Genomic DNA, 14,038 nt, shown 5'->3' with positions numbered 1-14,038 from the left:
CCTGTGGTATTTTTAGGGTTCTCCCAGACTTGCTGGTGTTGCTGAGTTCCTGGCATGCTGCTGATGAGCATTTTCTGTCTTTCAGAGGACAAGCTGTACCCCCTGGAGTCTCAAAGCCTGGCCCACAGAACGTTCATGGAAGGTATCACACCCTGCTAGGATGGGAAAGGACCTTAAAAATTCCAATCACCCAATTCCAGGGGCACGAGGGCAGATCCACCACAATGAAAGTCTGAACAAACCACTGGAAAACATGAGGTTTAAATTCACCCTACACAAGCATGACTGACTCATAGGGGGTTTTCACATGTGCCTAAATGTTCCATTTAAAGCCATATTTTAGGGGGTGGTTTGGTTCAGCAAGGAGTCACCAGTTTGGGTGCTAATTCCCACCATTCCACCATGGGATTTTTGAGCATCTCAAAACCTGTGCTTCAGGGCAGTTTTACCACTGTGAGTGAAGGTGATGAAGGCCTGTCCAAGAAGACAACTTCTGGTCAAAAACTTGTGGCTTTTGGACTAAAATGGGAATCTATTAATTTAAAAACCCTGAGAATTTTAGGTTTTAAAGGTAACTAAGGCAAATCCTGAGTCATAACTCTAATGAAGAAAAAAAGAAACTGCTCTGATATTAACTCCAAGAACAATATGCTTCATAATTACTTTGTTTTTGCAATATTTCACAGGACACAACTTCCTGCTGCCTGTTGGATCTCCCTTCTTTGCAGCAGTGCAGAACCTGCAGGAGTGCAGCCAGTTCCAGCTGGCCCTGCAGCTCACGGTCTGTGCCTTCGGCTCCTGCCTGCAGCACGGCATTTCAAACACCATGGAACTGTCCCCGAGTCCAAAGGTGACTTTTGGCAAGTTCAGGGCACTTCTCTAAGGATTTAGAGAGTTAAATCTCTAAGGTTCTCACCGTGGCCTTTTGTTAGCACTGTTGAGTCAGTTTGTGAAAGGAGCTGGTGGTTTCTTCCCTGTTTTTCATGGTCCTCTCCCTTTGCAAAGTGTGTTCAGAACTGAGCTTTTATTTCTGGCCTTCCTGCAGAGGCTAGAATGAGTGTTAATAATGGTTTACTCTGTTTTTTTCATGTTGTTTTAGTATGGCAAAAGTCATAAGTAGAATATTCAAGAAACATTCCTCAGTTTAAAAGCACCTGGAAACAGAAATCCTTTTTCTATCTAGAAGAAATCTTTGTAAGACCTTAAATGAATCTGAAAATACAACCACTATAGCACCTCCTACTATGCTGTAAATGACAAGAAGCTGAAGAATTAGAATTTATTTTTAATTAGGTGCTGTTTTCTTCATAACAGCCACATGACAATGACCTGCTACTCACTGAAACCAGAAGCTTCCTCATAGCTATGAAAGAGAAGAGCAGTTCAGTAATCAAGACCTCTGTCCTGAGCTTATTACACAAGGTAAGAATCCCCTGGAAAATACTTTCTACAATGTTAGGAAAATATTTTAGAGAAAGTAAACTTTAAAGCAGCTTTGAGCTGCCAGCTCAGGAGGTGAGGCAGTCCTGACACCTTCTCTGAGGTTTGTTTTCATTTTACACAGTTGTGTGATCATTTATGAATTGTTTGAAGTTCCTCTAAGGATTCAGATCTCAGGATTCCAAATTTTCAGATTATTTCTTAGACTTATATTCACTTCCTTTCTCCTTCCTTCTAGGCAGTAGCTCTGGTGGGAGCAGAGCTTGCTGACCAATATGGTGAAGCAGAAGAAAAGAGAAAATTCCAGGAGCTGGTTATTGATGCAGAATGGGGCATCCAGCTTGGTAAATTTGGTGTAAGTTTTTATTTATTTACTTATTTTAGGGGTTTATTAACTAATCAGTTAACAATATCAATATAATCTGGGATGTGTGAGAGTTTTTAGGCAGATTTCCCATTCAAATATAAGCAAAGTTGGGATTTTGTTTTTGATTTTTCATTCTGCTTATCTGCATAAACATCAAAAATGGAAATACAGTAATTGAGGGGGCTGCAAAAGAAGATTTAGGTTCTTAAGTATTATTTGACTTTGGATAATCAGCAAATCCATTGCTTTCTCCTGCTCTGAAAGTGTCTGGATTGAAACTAAAAGAAGTCAAAGCTTCACTGTATGAGGAATTAGTTTTGATATTGTCTAAAAGACTCTCTTGAGCAGATGAATGTGTTTTTATCTGCAGATTTCTTTTGAGAATGTGTTTAGACAGCCACCAGTAAGGAAGAAAGAACTCATAAGAGTGCTGGTACAAAACCCAGAAGTGGACACAGCTCTCATCTTAAATTACTGCAGGTACTGATTCCATGAAATCTATTTAGCTTTAAATAAATCCTAATTAATAGAAAATGCAAACTCTTCTCCTTTTTAAAAAAATGCAATTTGGAATACATCCTGCCTTGGATTAATTTATTTATAAGGAAAGAAGCTGCTTGATGACACCAAAGCTCCCAGAGTGAATCACATTCTGTTCTTTCCCAGCACTTTCATGCTGGACAGTGATGCTGCACTGCAGCTCTGCATTGAAACCCTTCTGCTCCAGAATTCAAACACAAATGATGGTGAAGATGACTCTGCAGAAAACAGTGAGAGGCAACCTCATTCCACATTACTGGCTAGAGCACTAAAAATAATCCCTCTGCTGAACAGCACCAAAGACCTGGTCATGAGCCTCAGTGGAATTTGTACAAGGTAAAAAAAAAAATAAAAATAAAATAAAAAACCAACACAGCCACATCCCTGAAATCTACGTCTGATAATTGCTCCATGTCACTTGAATGACAGAGGAATAATTCCACAGAAACTGAAAAGGTTTTGGTGTTTTTTCCAAATTTTCTTAAAGCTTGTAAATGTTAAGATTCATTTTTTTGCTTCTCTACAAAAGAAATGACAGCCACATATCTAATTTTCTTAAAAGAGAGACAGGAGTCTTTCATCCCCACTTCCCTTAAAAACTGACCAGCCAGAAAATCAAACAAAAAAGTCATTTAGAAATATACTGGAAGAGTTCTACATTAAAAGTAGGTGAGGGCTAAAAATGGTGTGTTGGGGCTGTTTTTGTTTGGTTGGGGTTTGATTTTTTTATTTTGGAGGGTTGGGGTTTTTGTGGGATGAGTTTTTGGGAGTTTGTAGGTTTGTTTTATTTTGTTTTCAGCACTTATTGTTTGGTCTTTCTGCAAAACCCTGATGCCTTTTTTTAGGATTAAAGAAAGTCTTTTAGAGAATTATGTCATGATGCTTATATCAACATAACATTGAAGAAACAGTAATTGATATTAAAATTGGAAAAAAATCAACATGTATGTTTTTATAAGACAAATCATGTAAGATCTTATAAAACAGATGATTATTTTGAACAGCTGGATCCTTATGACTATGAAACCCTGGAAATTGTCCTGAGAGTGATCCAAAGTGCTGATGAGAAGAACACCAGCATCCAGCTGAGCCAGGTGTGTCCAGATGTGTGACCTTGCCAATGGCACCTCAATTCTGCTTTGTCTGTTTACTGATGGAGCTATTCAGCACTGTTGAAAGTAAATTAATTATTCCATGTACACATCTTTCCTTCAGAAAATAGCCTTTAAAAAGTGATTTCTGGTAATTTCTCAGTGATTTATATTTTCTTATTTCTTTCCTTTTTTTTTTTTTTTTTTTCCTAGGCTTTCAGCCTCCTCAAACATCTGAAATCTTACACCAGGATTTCTCCACCAGTGGACCTAGAACACCAGTATATCTTGGATCAGATGATTCCCCTGTCTCCAGCTGCTCACACCAGGCTGCCCTTTCACCTGCTGTTCTTCAGGACTGCCCAGTGTTTCTGGAACATTATATGTGAGTTCAGGATCTCAGATTCCCTTTCTCTGCTATCTCTGACCTTCAAAGTGCCCCAGTTTATGTTGTATATGAGCTCCAATTCTTCATTAATGCAGTTTTCATCCCAACTGCTTTTGAAAGCACTTCTTGTGCTCCCAAATTGCTGCCCAGAGGAGCTAAGATGATAAATACAGTGCAGGGTTTGTCCTCAAATTCTTTCCTAGGACCTCCAGAATTTATCCACATATTCCCCTTCCCAGCCCAGTGGGGATAATTAGGATCAGATCCTCTCTCTCCCAATGGAAGTCCCCATCCACCAATAAACTGAAAGTGCTCCATTTCACAGAGGAAGCTGCCAGTGGATTGTGAGACTCACAGGCAACTTTTCCTTTTCAGCTGCAGAGCTCAGTGAGGAAACCTTCCCAACCCTTCTGTTGATTTCCAAACTAATGAAGGTACAGTAACAGCTTGAAGGAATTGATTTCAATATCATTCCCTGCACCCCAAAAAAAGAAGTTTCCATTTTTCTTTTGCATGGTGTTGGCCTCACTGTAGAAGCTCTGACAACTCTTCATCTACTTTACCACTTTTCCAGGTTTCCCTGGATACCTTCCACATGTCTGCAGTTCGACATGTCTTTGAAAAAAAACTGAAACCAAAAATATTCGAAATGAGAAGCAGTGGCTGTACCTCCATTATTAACAAGGAAACCATCAAAACTGTGCAGGCACTTCACTCCTATCTGCTGGCCATAGTCAATCCAGAGTGGGCTGTGGCCATGGCTCACAAGATTGCCCAGGAATTCCCCACAGGTGAGTTGCAGATGGGATGGGGAAGGAATGGGAGGCTTGGGACAAGCAGAGCGAGGCTGGGAGCAAACATTTGTTCACTGATCCTGAATAAACCCAGCAAAGCTGGAGCATGAACATGAATTTGTGTCCTGAATCCAGTTTGGAACAAGAGGTTGGAAAAACACCCATTTGCTATCACAGCATCACCATCAAATCCTTTTTCCCCCTCTTTTTGTAGAATCATAGAAAGGCTTTAAGGTCCTTCCAGCCCAAACCTGGACACCTTGCACTAGACCAGGTTGCTCCAAGCCCCATCCAGACTGGCCCTGTTGTCCTGCCAGAAGTTTCTCCATGTTCACACCATCTTCAGACAAGTTTTCCACCAAGAGTCAATATTTCAGCCCAACTTAATCACTTTCTTTGCTATTTGAATCCAAATAAATAATATATTTTTGGTCTTTAGACACAAAAGTTTTCCTAATATTTTAAATAGCTTCTAATTTTTTTTTAATTCTTCAAAATGAAACGGATATAGTATATAGTGTAAGAAGGATTAATGAAAACTTAATTTATTTACTTCTTTCCATTCCTTTCTTTTTAATCTTTAAAAAGGTCCTGACCATGTCCAGGCACTGAAATTCTGTCTCTACCTGGCTGAGAAGTGGCTGAAGAGTACTACAGCTAAGGTAAGGGAAACTGCTTGCCAGATTGTTGTGAAGTCATTACAAAAATCACAAAATACTTATGTTTGTATTTTAATTTTTGGTGTTTTGGGCAGTGGTGTGTAAATTGTACCATAAGCAACCCTGATATGGGAAATACTTTAGGGGAAGTGACCCCCAGAAGAATCTCCTCTGTCCTGGAACATTCTCCTGCAAAAATCAGGCTTAGTGTTCTTGGAGCTTGGACAAAAAATGAGCAGTTTTAGGGAAGAATAATTTGTTCCTTCTCCTGTTGTGTGCATTTTTCTTGCTGCAGGAGAACAAGGTGGAATCTGATCCAGCTTTGATCAATAGCATTACTAATTTTTGCTTACAGCTCCAAGACTCTTTAGCTGTTTGCAGGGTTAGATATAGAGAGAATCTGCTTTGACTTGATTCTCAGGCTTGTTTTCACATGGTTGCCCTTCACAGGGAAAGGTGAATAAGAACCTCAGCTTTGATTTTAAATCTCAAACTTCCTATGGAGTTGTTGAGGCACAAAGAACCCTAAATCATTCTCTGTACTGAGTCACAAGATCAGAGAGAATTATGCCAAAATTAAACTGAAATTTCAACAGCCACAAGTTTTATTATTAATCTTTTTTTCTTCTACATTTTACCTCAAAAATCTCTGAATTTTACCTACTTGGACATATTTTATTTGGCTCTTTCAAAACATTTGCAATTTTTTTCAAAATATCTTTCCTATCTAGAGCAATGTAGTTAATCCTCTCTGTCTGCAGAAAAAAATACATCTGGGTACAGGTGTGGGGTCACCCCTGAAGAGCAGATCCTGCTGTCCAGTCTGTAAAGAGATGCTTTTTCTTGTGCTTTTGAGTAAAAGAGGCTTTTTTATGTAAAACTCTGATGTTTTGCTAAAGGGTGAGCCACATGAGAAAGCAGAAGTCCTCCAGAGGAACTTACACTTGCAGTATAAGAGAGCAGCAACAGAAAATGTCCTGATAACAAAAAACTTGAACACTGGGGAGCATCTAAAATCCATTGGGAAACCAGCAAATCTGATTGTTTTACTGTATGAACACCACAGCATAGACCAGAGATTCCAAAATCCAGCTGGCAGAGATTATCCAGGTGAGTCTGAGCCAAGAGAAACTCTTAAAAACCCCAACTCTGGTTTGGAAATAACATTGCACCTCTTCCTGTAGATATCCACGTGGCAGCAAAGGAGATTGCTGAGATTAACAACTTGGATATGAACAAAATCTGTGACAAGCTGCTGGCCAAATGGCTGTGTCCAAGCACACCACCCCCTGGGGTAAGAAACTTTGGGATTTGAAGGAAAATTACCTATTTGTATAAAATATGGGCTTTTTTTCCTCCACTTGTTCAAAAAACTGAGGCTATTCTGTACAAACTGCCTGTAGTACTCAAGAATGTATTTAAGATTTCAGTACTTCCCTAAAATAGCACAGCAGGGTCTGTGGTGAGAAGGATTTGAAATGTTTTTCCTTTTCTCTGTGTGGATTCAAGCCTTCCCTTTAGTGCAGCCAGCCTGAAGGAGTAAAGCAGTTGTAAATACATCAGCCTCATCAAACACTGCTTTTAGCAGGGATATGACCCAGTTATTTATCCAAAGAATGTGGAAAACTCATCTAAATTTTCATTTCTTTTTAAAGAAAACCCAAGAAATCTTTGGAGATGTACAGGAGGATGAAGAGCTCCGAAGGTGTGTGTGTTCTCTTACCTGTAATATGGTGAATTATTTTTAACTAGCCAGTTAAAAATGGCTTTTTCAAGAAACCTAACAGTGGGTGTGTGATTCAGAGCTCATTGTTCTTATTTTTACTTTCTGCTGACATCACTTTTGAATCATCCAATATTTATTTATACCACAAAACCCCACTGACAATAACTTACAGATGTAAGTTTTTAAGAGTAACTTTTTGGAGGTTTTCCCCTCCTTTTTCATATCCTTGCTCTCTTTTTGACAGTGAAATATTCACATTTAAGTGACAGTTGATGTGTTGTATTTCAGTAGCTGTACCTGAATTAAAAACAAACCCATTTTTGCAGGGTTATTTACCTGCTTCAGTCTCGCCCTATGGATTACAGTTCAAGAATGCTTTTTGCAATTACAACATCTGCCACATCTGTGAGTTGCTAAATTCTTGTTTTAGCTTTTTGTCTCATTAAAATCAAATGTTTTACTGCAAGAGCTTCAACTTTTGGTCTTTGCACCTGTGTTTTGGATGGTTTGTGATTTGTATGAGCTGTGTTTTTCTCCCCTCACCAACCTTTGGGTTAAAACTGTAATTTTCATGAATTTTGCTATTAAGTCTCAAGAGCAGCCCTTGAACTCTGGGTTTTCTAAACCTATTGCTGATATTATCTGAAACAACTCCATGAAACATTTGCCAGTGTGCCTTAAGCTGGTGTAAGACCCTGGCTCACTTTGGCTGGAATGAAAGCAGAGTGGTAAAATTGTTTCAGCAGAGCCTTAACCTCCAGTTTTCCCACACCTAATTACATTTGTGCTACTATATCTCACAAATGTTTTTCTTGCCTGTATCAATAGTCTGAAATCTAGAAAACTAGAGGGTTTTGTACACCTGGGATGACCCTTTCTAGTTGTTCAGCCTGTAGTTGTGACTTTGGCACTGTGTTTTCCCCCTCAGCCCTTTGGTGACACCCAGCTGACGTTTGCTCACAGGACCAGAGCCTTCAGGTGTTTGCTCTACCTGGCAGACACCACCACTGTGGAATCACTCTTCAAGAAACCCATTGAGAAAGTCAAGTAAGAGGAATTTTTTACATATTTAAGGGCACTTTTCAGTGTTATCCTGAGCTTGGATACGTGGATTAAAATATAAACGTCACTTAACTCCTGCTTTGGGTGGGGGTTATTTTCACAGGTATTTTCTGAAGTGCTGCATTTATCTGGCAGAGTTTGAGATCTTGAATATTCCATATACTTGTGAATCATTCCACAAGAGCCCTAAGGAAGGCATGATTAAAGGGCTATGGAAGAACCACAGTCATGAACCCAGGGTAGGATTTTTAAATCCTTTGTAAATTTTGTTACACACTGTGTGAATTTACACCTCTCTGCAAAGCACAGGCTTTTCTAAACATTTTTCTTCAATGTACTCTGGAAATGACAGATAAAAGCTTTACCCTTTCTACAGTTAGAAAATAAAATACCACATTTAGATGGTTTAGGTTTTGTTCCTCCCATGTGTGCAATAATTTTGGAAGTGGCTTGGAAAGGTTTGCAGATGATGAATTTCTGTTAAAATGCAGCATGTTCTTGGCTCCCCTTCAGGCTGTGAGACTGGTGACAGAGCTGAGTCTAGAATACCAAGTCTATGATCCCCAGCTCTGGAATGGCCTCCTACAGAAACTCCTGGGCTTCAATATGGTAAGGAATTTTTTAAAGATAAAACTCTGCAGCAAGGGGAGAAAAAGGCTGGGTTTATCCTGTGATTTGTGAAGAACACGATAGATACAGAAACTATGAACCATTGTTACTCTGAGCTCTGAGATACTGAACTGGTGAAGACTTCAGGAATTTGAATTTTGATCTTAAATTGTTAATTTTTAACAATTGTTAATTGTTAAACTTTGAGTTTTTTTTAAAGCCTTTCAAAATAAATCCTATGGTAATAATATGAAGAAAATTATTATTATCAATTTATAACATAATAGGCACATTCTTGTGTGCAAATGTATACAAACTGTGCATACTTGTATTTCCATGTGTGTACATGTATACATGAGCCCTAAAATGTATTTATGATGGTGGAAATCCTGATTGTTGCCATTCAGAACCCTAATTGCCTGTGACTGTCAAACATTGTGTAAAGTTGCTGCAGCCTGAGGAGGTAACAGATGTACCTGGCACTGTGGTTGATAATTTAATTTACTGAACTACAAAGCAAATTTCCATAGGTGTCAAAGGAACACGGGTACCTTGAGAAACTCTAAGTTTGCATGCTGCAGACAAAACAAGCTAAATTTGACAATTATGTACAGTTTTCTGTATATTATTGCCAAATCTTCAGAAACACCAAAGGACTTGATTTTTTTTTTCTTCCAGACTCAGTATCTAAGAAGAGTTTTGGTTGCAATTACTGGGATTCCTTCATTATGGGAGGTAAGCAAATATTGTCTGGCTCCTCATCTTTTTCTTCACTTAACAGTAATGTGGAGTGTTTGTGTGTCAGCCATGAAAAGATTCTTTTTGAATTCCTGTTATTTCTATGACAGTGCAGTATATCAGTAAACATCGGACAGAATCAGTCAGAATATTCCTAAATCTTAGACTCTGAGCTAAGGAAAGCAACATTAGGGAATAATTCAGGATAAATAAACAGGAATATTGACAGGTTTCCTCCAGGTGCAGTGGGGTGTCTGTGTTCATACACATTTGGTTACACCTGGTTTTGGCTGGAACTTGAAAAAACAACTTTGTTCCATCAGATTCCCAGCTTCAGCCGAGCCTGGCGCAGCGTGGTCCTGTCCCCCTTCCTCACAGGTAGGGCTGTAACTCCCCTCCCTGCCCCTGGAGTAACTTGGTTGTAGATTTACTACACCTTGTCCTCTTTCTTTCTTTCTTTCTCAGCCTCGTGTCCACCAAGTCCCAGGCAGCTGCAGGAGTGCAGGGAGTGCTTTGTGCTCCTGCTCAGGTGAGTTCCCAGCCCTGCTCCTGAACATTCTGTGCATGAGCCAGAGCTGCACTGCCTCTGCAGTGTAAAAAGCACTTTGTTTCCTTATTTCAGTCACCACAATGCTCTGACTTGCTGTAAGGACCCACCACAACTCGAGAGCCCAACTTGAACCAAAGTTAATTGGGAAATAGAATAGGTTTGGGTTGGGTGGGACCCTAAAGATTATCTGGAGAGGGATCCTACACTACTCTGCAGACACATCTGTGCCAAAGCTCTGCTCTGGGCAGGTGGCCAACAATGGGCCTCAAAATAGGCTGTTTAGAGAAACTGGAGGTGTGATTTGGGGTTTTAGAAAATCCTTATTGGTCTGTATTCAGTGAAACTTCAATTTGCTTGGCCATTTTTGGAATTAATGTGAGGTAGAAATGTGTTGCTCTACCTGACTTCCAAATCTCAGGGCAGTTTTGCTGACAGCACTGAGCCATCCAGTTAAACAAATCACAGCTGAGAACTTCCCTCCTGGTCTCCTGAAGGTGTCCTGTCCTGGCTGACCTGGATATTGTTGGAATTGCTAAACAATACACCCAGCTGGACCTCCCAGCTTTTGCCCTGGGCTGCCTCTTGGTCACTCCTCACTCTGAGAAGAGAGAGCAGCAAATTCAGGTAAATCAGTTTTGTGTCCTGTCACTGCAAGGGAAATGTCCTTAAGCATGTCCTGCTCACCAGGGCAGGCCAGAGGTGAATTCCAGTTTATTTCAACACATCCCTGCTGATAAATGCTCAACATCTCCACCCTCAAAGGCTTCTAAAAGGGATCATGTGAACACTTCCTCCTTTTCTTTTAAAACTTCAGTCATCCACAGTAGCTTTGTCATCTGACTTTGCCTTTAGAGATTTTGAGGATGTTTTATGAGATCCCACCCATAAAGCACATGGGGGAAAAAACCCAGTAAAACCCAAGCCAGAGCACAGGTTAAGAAAAGCACTGAATCCTGCTTTGGAAGGGTGTTGAGTTGAAAGCTCCTGGCTTCCAAGGAAGGTGTTTGATATGCACCAGCTCTGATAGAAACCTTCTGCCTTAAAGCCTTGTCCTCACCATTCATGAACCTTGACATTTCCCCTGCTCCTCTCATTTGTTTCCTTTTATTTCTGCTCTGCATTGTTCTCCCAGATGAAGCATTAGAGGCTGTTCCCATATTTGGGCACTGTAAATTCTCTGACTTCCTGTCATTAAAGTTCTTCTCAGAAAGTTTTCCCCAAATCACAGCTGTAGTGTAAGACACTCAGCCTGCTGGCAATAAGTCAAAAAATCCTCTGACAGCTACAGCAAAACACCATTTGAGAGAGTTAAAAGCAACTTTCAGTCCAAGCACACAGATCCTGGTTTGATAATTCTGTATTTGCACCTAGAATTTCAAAAGGTTTCTGAATAAATCAAGTATTTGCTCTGAAGGGAGTGTTCCTGCTTTAATCAATCACAGAATAATAATGTTTTGTAACTTATTTTCACAAGGGTTTGTTATCAACCTGTAAGAAAGAAACTGTGCTGCAACAATTGGATGAACACATGGACACTGGAGAACTGGTAGCATTTGCTTCCCAGGTAAATAAATCAAATTTGCTTCACTTCCCTTTGACTTGGAGGCTTTTTTGATAGAAAAGTGTTCACAGAATCTTTTCTCTCCCCTCTGATCTTATCCAGCCTTACCTGACTTTGAATGCTCAAAAAACATAAAATACTTGTAAAATGCATTTTTATTTATGTTGTGCATCTGAGAAACTTCTTGTACATACCCAGTGCCACGTTCTGGGCTGTCCCTGTTTGGAGGGCAGCAGAACCACCTTGTTTTTCCTCAATAAATATTTGAGGCTAAAAGGCCAAAGGATTTGGGAAACTGTACTTTTGCCTTGCCTTGTGCTGCCTCCCCATGGGCAAGTTTAACTCACTTCCCTCTCTGAATCTGGGATCAGTTTTCATTAAATCTGCCATTTCACAGCACTTAAATAAAATGTAAAAAAAATCAAACTCTATTCTTTATAGAGTCCAATATGAAAATTATGAGTTCTTTCCATTCAAAAGTAAAATCTCTTTTGTCTAAAATATTAACACTTCTCATTACTAACACTTAAATCTACAGATCAGCTCTTTGGTTTTGGACAGTATCATCAATGAGAAGCTCTATGAACAGTTCTGGAAAACCAAATATTATCCACTGTTAAAGCAACACCTGATAAACACCCACAGAATAAAAGAGCTGGTGGATTATTTTGCCAAAAAGAACTGGTAAGTTAATAAATGGTAAAAAATCAGGTAGCAATTGCAGGAATAAATCTCACCTTTATTTAATTTTCCTTCGTTTGAAGTCATGGAGGTTTTCTAATACTTAGTCTCTAAGGATTTTTAAGTATTGCTAAGTTAATAAAGAAATAAATTTCACCTCACTAGGATACAGTTTTACAGCCATTCAAGACCAAGTAACAGATTGTTAAGCCTGGACTAGCAGCAGATCAAATGCAGTTAAAATAGAAGCAACCAGAGTGAAATAATCAAAACCTTGACCTTACCTTTAGGTGAGTCCAGCTCAGGGGCATCACAGAGTCACAGCTTCAGCAATAAAAACATTCAGAAAAAAAATAAATGAGCTGCCTGTACTGAAGACTTGGGAATTGGTGGTTTTGCCACGAATTTTCAAGAATTAAAAGCCCTTCTTGTTCTCCACTTAAATCCCAAAAGGGGCTGGGTTGGGCCCCACCCACCTGGGGACTCACAGCACCTGGGCTCCTCTGGGGACTGCAGGGCACTGCTACCACTGATCCCCACTCAGACTGGGACAGGAACCAAGAAACATTTAAATTCTGTACTTATTGATTTTATTAACAGCCCCCAGGAAAAAGGCAGGCTTGCTCTCTCTCTACTGGGAAATGACAGGGCCCACCTGACTTCAAAGCTAGGGGATCATACTTTGGTTTTTACTTCTGTTGTCTGAATTGTTGGCTTTTTAGAGAGCTTCATTTGACAAAGTTGATCAGCTTTTGCCTCTTACAGCCTTGACGATGCAACAGCCCTGATTCAAGAGTATCAAAAGCAATGTGGAAACCCTGCTCTGGCAGATGTCCCAGCATCTCATCTTCTGCAGGTAAAACAAACTTTCTCTGCACCTCAGGCACTATTTTCTCCTTTTTCTCTAAAGATTTTCACCCAACTTCTTGCAAAAATACTTTTTAGCTGATCTACTTTTGTAACATGTGTTGTATATAATAAAATATCCCTTCATTCATTCAAATAATTCATTTTACCTGAACCACATCTGTGTCCTGGATCACATCCCATTTTCCTAAGCCCTATTAGTGTTGTTCTTTGACCTTCCAGATGTACCTGAATGGATCAGAGGAGTCCTGTGTCCTGGAAGTGCCATAAATTAACTGAAGATTTCCCCTTTTCCCTCCTCCCTCTGCTGGCAGGAGGTTGGGCTGTGCATTCACAACTCTTGTACTGCTCAGGAGAACATCAGACCAAAACCCCCAAAGCTTTTACCAAGAGCCTCCACAACCTCTCCACGTTTTCCAGCTGTTCCAGGCTGCTTCTCCTCCATTCTCCACCCCCACAAAACCAGTTCAGACTCACAGCAGAATTTCCTGTTTGGAGTCATCAGTTCATACTCAGCACTTTAACTTTTGGGAAGGAGTAAAGTTTATTTCCTTTACTTCTGTATTTCCTCATGTTCAGGCCTGCTGCCAGGAGCACTCTGAGATGTCACCCACAGCAACAGAACCTTGTCACCACTGTGGCAGACTTTTGTAAAACTGCAGGGGCTGTGTTCATGTAAAATACTTTGTATACAAATTGTAACTTTACAAACTTATGTATCAGTTTTGGCCTTACAGTATAAATAAATGTGTGTCAATTTTGGCCTTACAGTGTAAATTAAAAATAAATAAACTTATGCATCCATTTTGGCCCCTTACAATATTCTATAACCCTCTTAATTATGAGTTTGTCAATAAATGGATGTTCCAGTCAATGGAATTCCCTGAATCACATGCCAAGGTTTTCTTTTCAACTTTGCTCTGACTGCATGAAGTGCAATTAGCCAGAGGTTCTTGAGACACCAG

General features: G+C 39.8%; 1 protein-coding gene across 1 annotated transcript in view; it reads left to right on the top strand.

Annotated features, from left to right (window-relative positions):
* Positions 1–14,008, top strand: part of KNTC1 (kinetochore associated 1) — a 30,777-nt gene extending 16,769 nt beyond the window's left edge. The window contains 26 exon segments of the mRNA XM_041488300.1: positions 86–142; positions 687–850; positions 1,315–1,477; positions 1,611–1,795; positions 2,178–2,287; positions 2,474–2,676; positions 3,335–3,441; positions 3,652–3,823; positions 4,202–4,260; positions 4,401–4,617; positions 5,209–5,282; positions 6,179–6,389; positions 6,464–6,573; positions 6,935–6,984; positions 7,332–7,410; positions 7,934–8,052; positions 8,171–8,306; positions 8,581–8,676; positions 9,355–9,411; positions 9,738–9,792; positions 9,880–9,943; positions 10,459–10,588; positions 11,439–11,528; positions 12,064–12,209; positions 12,972–13,062; positions 13,296–14,008. Coding sequence (XP_041344234.1) covers positions 86–142; positions 687–850; positions 1,315–1,477; positions 1,611–1,795; positions 2,178–2,287; positions 2,474–2,676; positions 3,335–3,441; positions 3,652–3,823; positions 4,202–4,260; positions 4,401–4,617; positions 5,209–5,282; positions 6,179–6,389; positions 6,464–6,573; positions 6,935–6,984; positions 7,332–7,410; positions 7,934–8,052; positions 8,171–8,306; positions 8,581–8,676; positions 9,355–9,411; positions 9,738–9,792; positions 9,880–9,943; positions 10,459–10,588; positions 11,439–11,528; positions 12,064–12,209; positions 12,972–13,062; positions 13,296–13,343 — 2,993 coding nt within the window. The 3' untranslated portion in view covers positions 13,344–14,008.
* Positions 14,009–14,038: the final 30 nt, after the last annotated feature.

The sequence above is a fragment of the Pyrgilauda ruficollis genome, unplaced genomic scaffold, assembly GCF_017590135.1.
Source record: "Pyrgilauda ruficollis isolate IOZ18807 unplaced genomic scaffold, ASM1759013v1 scaffold9, whole genome shotgun sequence".
NCBI classification, from domain to species: domain Eukaryota; kingdom Metazoa; phylum Chordata; class Aves; order Passeriformes; family Passeridae; genus Pyrgilauda; species Pyrgilauda ruficollis.
This window is presented reverse-complemented; position numbering and strand designations above follow the sequence as displayed.